This window comes from Cavia porcellus, unplaced genomic scaffold (genome assembly GCF_034190915.1).
Source record: "Cavia porcellus strain 051 isolate PalLab524CR breed Dunkin Hartley unplaced genomic scaffold, mCavPor4.1 scaffold_6, whole genome shotgun sequence".
NCBI lineage: Eukaryota > Metazoa > Chordata > Mammalia > Rodentia > Caviidae > Cavia > Cavia porcellus.
This window is the reverse complement of record NW_026947489.1, coordinates 51789617-51800300: the sequence shown is the minus strand read 5'-3', so window position 1 is coordinate 51800300 and position 10684 is coordinate 51789617. Positions and strand designations below refer to the sequence as shown.

At 46.1% G+C, this 10684-nt stretch overlaps 1 protein-coding gene and 1 pseudogene across 1 annotated transcript; one reads left to right on the top strand and one right to left on the bottom strand.

The window, feature by feature from the left end:
* The first annotated feature begins 213 nt into the window (after positions 1–213).
* Positions 214–3996, top strand: LOC101787135 (spermatogenesis-associated protein 31E1-like). The gene has a single exon (XM_005006307.1). It carries the CDS (start codon positions 214–216, stop codon positions 3994–3996), a length of 3783 nt encoding a protein of 1260 aa, XP_005006364.1.
* Positions 3997–8486: 4490 nt separating this feature from the next.
* Positions 8487–9397, bottom strand: LOC100719806 (olfactory receptor 2F1-like; annotated as a pseudogene).
* Between the last annotated feature and the right edge of the window lie 1287 nt (positions 9398–10684).

Below are 10684 nucleotides of genomic sequence, written 5' to 3'. Positions count from 1 at the left end.
CCTTCATCCTTTGTGGTTTCCCAAGCTCCTGCATCTGAGCACCTCCCATCTCTGACCTCTACCTTGTCACAGGGTCTGAAGACTTTCCCACTTTCTGTTGGATCACAATCCCCTGTGAGGGCCTCTTCAACACCAGAGCCTTCTGGTCCTCTAGGATGCCCCTCACCCCAACCATTTTCAACATCCTCTTCCCCATTGCATTCTCCTGGCCCCATGGCTTCCCCACCACCTCTGCCAGACCCCAGCCTGGCTCTTCCTCAGCAGGATTCATCCCTTCTCCCACTGGGGACCATCCCACAGAGCTCCTCTTCATCCAACCAAGGCTCACTGCCTTCTCCAATCCGAGCAATTTCAATTCTTGGCCACTCTGTCTGTGCCATCTCAGCCCTTCCCCAGTGTCAGGAGCCTCCCAGAGCCTTATGTCACTCCAGCATTTCCAACAGTGAAGCCCAGAAAGGTCACCTGATCAATCAAGTGCAAGCAACCTCATTCCTGGCAGACACTGCCCCGACACAGGTGGAGAATGGTAGTTCCCATTTCCTCAATCCTGCTGTCCAGAAAGTGCTGGAAATACTGATCACCAAGAAAGTGGAATTGAAGATCCATAAGAACAGTAAAGGGGAGGGGCCACACAGCCCCCAGTATTCTCTGGGGATTATGTTAAAGTCCCTGGGCAAAGAACACGACCTTATCACCCTGTCTCCATTCTGGAAAACTAAAGCAGAACTAGAGCAGCTTCAAGCTTTGCCACAGCTCCCCTACCCAAAGATATTCTGGGAAGATCATGTGCAACACAAAGGGAGCCAGCTTTTCTGGGGCCTCCCAGGTCTACACAGTGAGTCCCTGGTGGATAACACCAGAGTGCCTGATGCCTCACTAGAGTTTTCTACCATTTTATTCAACGGACTCTGTAATGATGTCCCAGCACGAATTCAGTCCAATGTTACTCCACAACTATTTCCCCCTCAGCCCTTGGCCAATGATGTGGCCCAGTCCCACACAATCACTCCAGCTCTGCCTCCATCCCAACCCCTATCTCTGTCTCAGAAACCGACCCAGGAGCATGCTCCTCCTCTCCCAACTGATTCTTGCTATTCACCTCCAGCCATTTCTGGTCTTAAAGATCAGAAAGGGAAGAAACATGCTATTTCACATACTGTTCAACAACTACAATGCAAGTTTTTGAAGGAGCCAGAGGAAAAGAGAGATTTTCTTCCTTTGGTCAAAAAACCTCAGAAAGTCTTTAGGCAGCATGCTGACAAACATGGGATCATCCAGGAAAACAAGTCCTCAGGCAAGGTCCCAGTGGATGTTATTTACTTTAAGGTCCAGCAACAACTGCAGGAACATGTTAAAAAAAAATTGGTGTCTGGGCTGCCCCAGAGGGCTGACCTGTCTCTGGACAGGGAGAATCACCCAGGAACAAGGAAGCCAAAGGAAAACTGTAGGCCTTCCCAGACTACAGTGATTTCAGATAAAAGCTGTCAGGTCATACAAAAGACCATGTCAGAGTTCCCAGAAATATCCCAGACAGGGAAACACTCAACTAAAGACCTGGAGAAGGCCCCAAAAGACCTATCCAAGTGTCTAGAAAACTCTGCAGTGAATGTCCTAGAGTCTATCTGTGATCCAGCATCACCAAGGAAGGGGTTGAGACTCCTAAGTAGTGATTCAGGCAATGATTCTGCAAGCAGGCCAGACAAGAAGAACATAGAAGACTGTGAGAGCATCCGTCCAAGTGGGCAGTTTGAGCAGACAGGGGAAGGAATCTTTGTGGACACTGATCATTCCACCCTTACTGTGGACCATGCCTGCTACCATCATGGAAACTCAAACATCTCCATGGAAAGTGAGGATGAACCATCCCTGCAGGGTCAGGAGTATGGCAGGAACACCCAGGACCTCTCTGTCCTTGATGCTGGGACTCATCAGATGCTGGGAGCACATCTGAAAAGACTCTGTGTGAGACACAGGTGGGGCTTAGCCTTCAAGGTCATCAGAGTCATCTTGAAGCTGAAAAAGGTTCACACCTCATTGCTTCCACAGCCTGCATCTTCCTCCTCAGCCTCCCAAAACTCCAAGCCTGACTCCACCCACCAAGATATGAATTTGCAGGGAGAACCATCTCAGAGTATTCCAGGAGAGAACGCTAAAACAACAATGTCTGATCTCAAAATACAGGGTCCTTTCACTGGTCACTCATTCAAATATCCAAAGGAGAGAATATCTGCTGATGATCACGGGCCCTCAGAAGCTGCACCAACTGGACAAGAGACCAGCCTGAGTGCTCAGCCCCATTTATACTGCCCTAAGAGCAGAGACCAGAATCCTGATACTGTCTCAAGTCCAGGGAGAGACAGCATTGGTCCAAGTCCAATCACAGTAATGGACAAATATCAGCCTCAAGAGCAAGGTGGTGTGGTCTCTAGAGACCCTTCCCATCATAACTTGACAGGGGAGGTGAATGTAGGTTCTCCATGTTCAAGGGAGAGAGACATCCAGAAGACCATGAACACAGAGGTGAAGAAACCCTTGGAGGTGGCAGTTACCAAGGGAGCCAGTGGGTTGGCACCCTCCCCAAATCTTAATGTGAGTCCCAGGAGTTTAAAGTCTCCAGGGCCCAAGAATAGGCTTCCCTCACCCAGAATTTGTTCTTTGCAGGAGCCAGGAGTCTCATCCTTGGGTACCCTGGCAATGTCGAAAAATATGGATTCTGCAACCAGAGTCCTCCTGCAAGACTTTGCCACTGGCAAAGTCCTTCAAGTCTCTTCCTCAGAGATACCTCTCACCAGAGACATCCTGGATTCTCAGGTTGATCTGGCCAGCATTGGAGGAGTGTCCACTAGCAGCACATCACCATCCCGAGGGATAGTTGACCCCTTAATGCAGGACAGAATTAGTCAGGATCAAAAGGAGCCCGGGATCTCAAACCTCCAGGATCCACAGGAGATCAAGAGTAACACGTTTGGGCCACCTGAGAGTGGAGGGGGCTTCATGAGCCCCATTAAAATGATCACTAATCACCCATCACCTTCCCAAGGGATATGTGACCTCCCAGTGAGGGAAACAGGGCACCAGGAAAAGGAGCCCAGACTGCCCAAATCCCAGGAGCCCAGGGTGAGCCAGAAGCACATGTTTGCTCTGGCTGAGAAGAGGGGGAGCTCTCAGGGGCCCAAACCAGGACGGAAGGAAGAACAATTTGCAGGAAGAAGGGGGGTTGGAATGTTGATGCCCCCTTTTCAGGTCAGGGAACTAAGAGATAGCACAGGGTCCAAGGCTCTGTTTGAGTCAGAGAACAAAATGTTACCTTCAGAAGCTACCACTGCGAACCCAGTCAGGAAGTTTCTGCAGAACATACTGTGCAAGAAAGACAGAGCAGTGGCAGAGCCCCTGCAGAAAGCCAAGCCCCCAGCTACTGTGATCCAAAGTCAAGGATCAGACATGAAACCCAGAGTCTCTAGGGACAAAGGCACCATGGAAACCCACATGCTCATGAGCACTGTTGGAAGGATCTTAATGGACACACTAAAGCTACGCCATGAATTTTCTGCCTCAAAAGAAAATTTGCAGAAAGGGGTTCCCCAGGTGGATAGGTGGTCCTCCTGCCACAAGAATGCTTCCTCTCCACAGCAAAAGAAAGTCCTGAGCAACATGGCCTGTGGTCCGCAGGCCAGGCCCCAGCGCCCAGGCCATGTGACAAATGGAAGCCTGAGCAGAGACAAGTCAAGCAATACTGTCTTCCCATCCAGGGAGCCTGGGGCCTTACCTGGTTACTTCCACAGGAGGCCCTTGGGGTCTGGAGCCTCACAGCCCCCTGTTCACTGCCCCAGGCACTGTGCCCTTCAGAGAACTCTGTTCCACAATCAGTCACATAATGCTTCCCATATCCGTCCTGGGGAAAAATCTTTGCTGAGCAAATCTGCTCTATCTCATCCAGGCAGGTCTTGTATGGGCCACGGTCATCCTTCTAAAGAGATGTCTGTGGATTCCCAATAAAGGACTTTTTCCTCACCGAGGGCATACTTTCTGTCTGTGTTGTGTTGAGGCCTGAGAAGAAGTAAGTGTTTGATTTTCTAAATAGCAGCTTTAGGCTATGACTTAGGCAAGTCCCTTGTTTTATCCAGACTTCTTTTCTTGACCCACCCTGAGCTCACTGCTACACATTTCTTCTCACCCCTTCGTCTTGAAAGGCTCAGGAATGCTCAGAAAATAGTGCTATGAGTTCCCCAAATGCTATTATTAGCAGAGGGAGCTGCTCACATTTGTTTCCTGTGTGAGGATTGTTAGGAGCAAAGCTAGGAATGATTATATTTAAGGGAGCTTTAGAAAAGGTTCTGGTAGGAGGCAGCGTTTAGAACCACAAATCTTTCTTGCTGTTTGCTGAAGCAGCTTCGGACATGTTTCTGTGGAGGGGCCTTTGCCTTACAAGGTGTGATAAAAATAGTGCAGTGATGCTGCTGGTACCATTCCACAGAAATGTGGGGTGTAAAAGCACAGTGGTGCGTGGCCAACAGCCTTATTTGCCAGATTTGCCAACTTATGGCTCTTCCCCGAAGTCCAAATATCAACAAAAAGTAAATATTTTGAATCTTTTGAAAACATTGAGACTGCCACAAACACAATAAAAATTCTCATGAAAGAGTGTGGGTCTGGCTTACAAAGTAGTCTTGGTAAAATTGGCTACCGATGTTTATTCTTGGCTAATTTCTTTTGATGCATGGGTGTACAGCCATCTGCTCCACTGTAGTATTCCCCAAATTCACAATTCTCACTCACAAGCCTTTAACCAACACCTAATTTCGTAACAGAAAATGTCCCCCCAGGACATAAGGTAGTGTCAGTTCCAGGTAGTTTAAACTGCAATTTTCAACTGTCAGCGTACTTCAGTTCCTCTTTCCCAGGAGAGGCTGGACTTCCGCTTCAGTGAGAGCCAATCCCCAAAGGACAAGCCCCTCTGCTTATGTCCTCCTACTTCTGGTATCTCCAGAAAAGTTCTACCCCTGAGCCTTGGGCCCTACTTCTTTGGGAGTCATCCCAGTTGGGTCTAATCAAGTAATAAAGCTGATTCTTGCCTCCAAACCTCTGTGCCACTTGGTTCTCACTCATGGCTTTGCTATCACCATCCTACTAAGAAAACCTGTTTGGGTTTCTACCTATGTCCTTTATAAGTTTCAATTCCAAACCAAAAGTCACCCTACCTCTGATGATCAGCAAACTCAAAAAAATGCCCCTAATAATGTTCCCCTTAGCTTAGAGAAGTTGCTGGGGTGACCATTTTGTTGTCAGTTGTTTATGTTGGTGATTTGTCAAAATAAAACACTGCACTAATGAGGACTGGTACCAGGGATAAAGCTGTCATATAGAAACCCTGCTTCGCACAGGGTAGGTCCTGAGTTCAATTCCTGGTACCCCACACCAAAGAGTACACTAGTGAGGACTAAAAATAGCACAAGATAACAGTAAGTACAAAAATATCCTTTCCTTCCTAAAGCTGAAGGGATGGGAAGATTGCTTTGGGAATAGGGCCAACCATTCAAGTCTAAGGTCCTTTCCCTGTTTCCTGGGACTTGCTGGTGATAACTCACTAGGGAGTGGGCCCTGATTCTCAGGTCTCTGTGACTTCCATCATGGAAAGAGAACCAGAATTTGTCTAAAGGTAGAGGGAAGGTGATCTCTGCTCTGTTTTGCTGCTTGTTCTTTCTTTGACATAGGAACAACAGTTTTTCAGAAATATGAAGGACCATTGATCTCCCCTCCCATCTCTTTTTTGGGATTGAAGGTCCTTATCTCCAAACCACTCTGTGTACCACACCTCTGCCTTGAATCATAACAGTTCTCATGCATTCCATTCTAATACTTCCCACCTGTCCAGTTCCATTAATGAAATGACATGTGCTTCCAAAAATGCCTTCTCCCATTACCATGCAAAGCTCCCCAACCGTAACTAGTCTTTCCTTTGCCCACCCCTATCGTCTACCCAGATTACACAGACTTTGACTCAGGTTCTGCCTAACAGTTCAACCCCATTTTGTGGGGTACTACTCACCACTAAGTTGCTTCTCATCACATTCTTATTAAGGTTATCAAAGACTTTATTTCCTTCCCCAACAGGTACTTGTCTTTATAATGGCAGCCATTCTAACCGATGTGTGGGATGAGTTTGAGTAGAGATATAAAATATTTTTGTATGCATTTATTGGCCATTGATATCTCTTCTTTAGAGAAAAATCTATTGAGATCATTTGTCTGTTTTTAAGTGGGTATACTTACACATTTTGCTCCTGTTGGTGGTTTTCTTTTTATGTATTTTGGATTTTACCCACTCATTACAAGCATGCTTTGAGAATATTTTCCCTTAATGCATGGCCTGTGTCTTCATTCTGTAAATTGTGTTTCCTTTTAAAGGGTTTAACAATGTAATCTTATTTATTTATTTACTTATTTATTCAACCTGTGTGTTTGGATCCTACCCAAGGAAGTATTGCCTAAAACATTTCACAGAATTTTTCCCTGTGCCTTTCAGACATAACATAGGATTTGGTAGCTTCACTCCTAGGTGTCTACCAAGTACTGTCAAGAGGTGTTAAATGAATAACTTGTAGGTGAATGTTCATAATAACATTATTCACTATTCAGAATAATCTAAAATAGCTAAATGTACATCATATGATAATGGAAAAAACAAATGTGGTTGGTAGGCACAACTGAGTGTGATTCAGCCTTAAAAGTGTGAAATCCCTCAAAAGCATCAAGCCAAATGGAGAAAAAGATTCCATATTTCAGGATTTCGAGAATGCGCGCGCGCGCGTGTGTGTGTGTGTGTATTGGCAAATCCCTGGTGAGGGCACATGGGTGTTTTCAGGAGCTGACAGATGGAGTGACCCCTGACAGGATTGAGGAGTCCTTCTGGGGAAGATGAAGATGCTCTGAGCCTGCAGGTGTGAGGCAGCGCTGTGCCATGGAAGGAGCAACTGCCACAGACCATAAGGGGCAAATGTGAATTTCAGGTTCCATGAATTCTATCTCAATGAAACTTTTACTATAAATTTAAAGAAATGCTCCCTTTTGTCCTCATCAACCATTGACCATCTTCTCAACAGTTAGAGGAAAAGCTTGAGTTTTTAATTTTTTTCTTTTTTCTTTTTTTTTTTTTTTTTGGTGGTCAAGTCAAATCACAGATCTGTGATATTTGGGTGAGACACTTAAGTCTGGTTCTTAAAAGCTGTTTGAAACATTTCTCAGTACAAAAATATCACTGCTTTGCTTTATGGTGTAGGAGATATAAAACCCAATCATTTATTTATGTATAGTGGAGGATAACAATATTTTACTGGTGAAAAATCAGACTTCTCTCCTTGGTGAAGACTTTGCCCCACATCCCATGGCATGTGGTGTGGCCCTCTAGTAAATGGTGGATTCTGAACATGTCCCAGAGTTCTGCCAAGGGCACAGCCTTGGAGTCCATTGGGCAAAAAGACACTGGCTTGAGGTCCATTACCTGCGTCTCTCTGGTTTGCTGTTTGTCTTCCCTGCCAGCTGGAAAGGGAGACAGCAATATGGCGCTCATGTGATTCACACCGTCCAGTTGTAGGGACAAGACCGTGACTTTGGCCCCAGATGCACTGCAAAGTTCGATCCCCCCCTCGTGAGATGGGCTGCACCCCATGCGGCTCACAGGACTTCTGCTCCTCTGAACTAAGGTCTGTGGGACCCCATGGGCATGGGACATTTGGTAACTTACAGCACATTTTCCTCCTTCTCGATGACTAGGGAAGACGTTTTGATTTAGATTTTCAGATTTTAGAAAAGAAATAGACTTTCTTGGCATAAGTTGTGTGCACTGCCCCAACATGTGGTATAATCTCATTTCTAATTCATATCTGCTGATAAATCATTTTTCTCCCTCTTTCATTAAAGAAAAAGACTGTATTTCATTTAGCTTTCTAGTAGGATATGTGCATGTTGTAAATTTTAAAACAAAAAGAGAATAAAAGTGATGACAGAATTTCAAAATAAAAAACAGGGGGTTAACACTGATTTATAGACTGTGTACTGTTATCTTCAAAGTATTTTCAAAGATTTCAAAGATTACAAGATGTGAGCATGAAAAAATGATCAAGCAATCAAACGATGAAAGTACAAGCTGTTCTTTCTGATGAACTAACACAGATTAGTAGCATAATTATCTATCCTTATAGAGCCATGTGTATTTTAAAGTCAGTATAATTCCTTTCCTTTGGATTGAACTTCGGGCCTAAAATAGAGTCCAGAGACAGAAACCCCCACATTTCTATTGCAACAGGAGTGAGGAACCCAGATCACTCTCCCACCACAGCCAGTTACACACACACAGGGTCACATGTGCAGCCAGATGAACTCTTGGGTGTTGTGCTGGTCATTCCTAACCAGGTGTCCAGTGTCCTCAGGGAGGCCTGACAACTAAAAGTCACCATCTACCATTTAGACACTGAGCTCTAAATCAGAACTCAATTTACAACAACCTTGACATCCTTGTTCCTCAGATTGTAGATGAGAGAGTTCAGCATGGGGGATACCATAGTGCAGAAGCGCACCAGCACCCTGTCTTGCTCGGCTGAGGCCTTGTAGTGGGGCTATAGGTGGGTGAAGAGAGCCATCCCATAAATCATGGGGACCGTGCAGCGGTGAGAGGCACAGGTCTCAAAGGCTCTGCTGCGTCCTTGGGTAGAGTTGATCTTCACTATGGAGGCCATGATGTGAACATAGAACAGAGAGACCAGGCAGCAGGACAGCAGCAGCACCACCACACTGGATGTCACTATGCTCGCCTGGTTGAGAGTGACATCTACATAAGCCAGCCTGACCAGTGCCATGGTCTCACAAGCCACATGGTTCAGCACATTGTGCCCACAGGTGAGCAAGCACATGGTGACAGCGGTCTCTACAGAAGAGTTAGCCAGGCCTGCGAGCCAAAGGACACCAGCCAGTGCCACACAGAGCATGGGACTCATCACTGCCATGTAATGCAGGGGCTTACAGATGGACATGTAGCGGTCATAGGCCATGGCAGCCAGCAGCAAAAACTCAGTCCCCCCGAGGGTCAGGGAGAAGAATAGAGCTGGGTCAAACATCAGGCAAAGGAGATGGTCTTCTTCTCCAGTAGGAAGTGTGCCAGCATCTGTGGGACTCCGCTGGAGGTGTAGCAAATGTCCACAACTGCAAGGTGGCAGAGGAAGAAGTACATGGGCAGGTGGAGTCGCGTGTCCAGTGCAATCAAGAGGAGGATAAGCCCATTGCCCAGCAGGGTCAGCAGGTAGGTGGCCCCAAAGAGCGCAAGGAGTCCAGCCTGGGTCTGTCTGTCACCTGAGAGACCCATTAGGATAAACTCACTCCCCCAGTTCACGTTGTCCCTCCTCATGGAGCAGGTGGGACGGGCTGCTGGGCTGGGGCAACAGTGTGAGAATGGGCAGGTAAAGGACTCACTTTTGGAGTCTTGAGTTAATCCCCCTCCTGTGATGTGAGAGGATACAGGGTCACTGAGGTGGGATTCTTTATCCTGGATGATTAGAGGACAGTGCATGAAGACAGTGGGAAAGGGACACTGGGCTCTGACACTAAGCTATTAGGTTCTGAAGTGACGTTTGTGCCTGTCGTGTCCGGGGCTTTGGATGGTTCCAATGAAAAGACTGGAGAGTAAGAAGTATAAAATAAGTGTCGGGGAAAATAGAGAATGATAGTAAAAATGGATAAATGACCGAAAAATCGGTAAAAGGAAGGAAAACTGAAATAAAACTAAAGCAGAGAAAGCTGCAAAATGAGTATGTGAGGAAAGAAAGTGGGATAAAGGAAAGGTTCTTCAGTGTGGGGCCACAGTGGACACAGAGATGTACTGGGACACAAGGGAAAGCAGGGAGGCGCGAGGGCTCGGGGTGTTGTTCTGAAGTCTGGGTTCAGTTGTTTCTATGCTCCCTCAGGCTCAGCCTCCTCCACTGCTGTGAGAGGCGTCTGCTCAGGTCTCATCTCAACCTCGGTCCAGATGGAACTCACGTCCTTTCAGCCAAAGGTGCTGCTTTGAGCTCCACTTCAGGTACCTGATTATAAGCACAAAAGTGAGGACTCTGATGATCTTGGTTATTACAATTTCACTTGAGATAGAGATTTAATTAATAATCACAGAAATATTAATAAAGGTAATTTTGCTGCAAGGGACAGTAGTAAGATTAGTACTTGGCTAATTATATGATTAAGTTTTGTAATTTATCACTCTAGTTTTTCCTCACTTTTAGGAATGGTACACTTACCTACTGAAATGGAAGTGAGTTTTTAGATATTCACTGAACTGTATAAAAGTAATGTGTTGTAAGTATTTGGAAAACAATGACACTCACATTCGACTACTAAACTACTGAACCTCAGCCAGGGTGGCACTGGGTCTTCTCTCTCCCAGCATGATGACTGTCCCTCTAGATCTGCTGCCCCCTGTAGGCCACTTGTTACAGCAGATGCAATCTTCACTTTCAAGGTTGGTGTCAAGGATAAAGAATTCCTCTACAATGAGAACAAATTTGAAGAAAATAAAAGTAACCATTGAGGCCAAACATTCTACATCTTGCGTTTCATAAACAGGAGTCCTGGGGAACAGGGCTAAGGTGGCAGGCCAAGGATCAGATGCACCTGGATCAAGCTGAAGCAAGGTTCTAGGCTG

What these genes read in the sequence shown, in the direction of transcription:
- LOC101787135 (XM_005006307.1), top strand. Translation starts at nt 214, where the DNA reads ATGGCTTCCCCACCACCTCTGCCAGACCCCAGCCTGGCTCTTCCTCAG.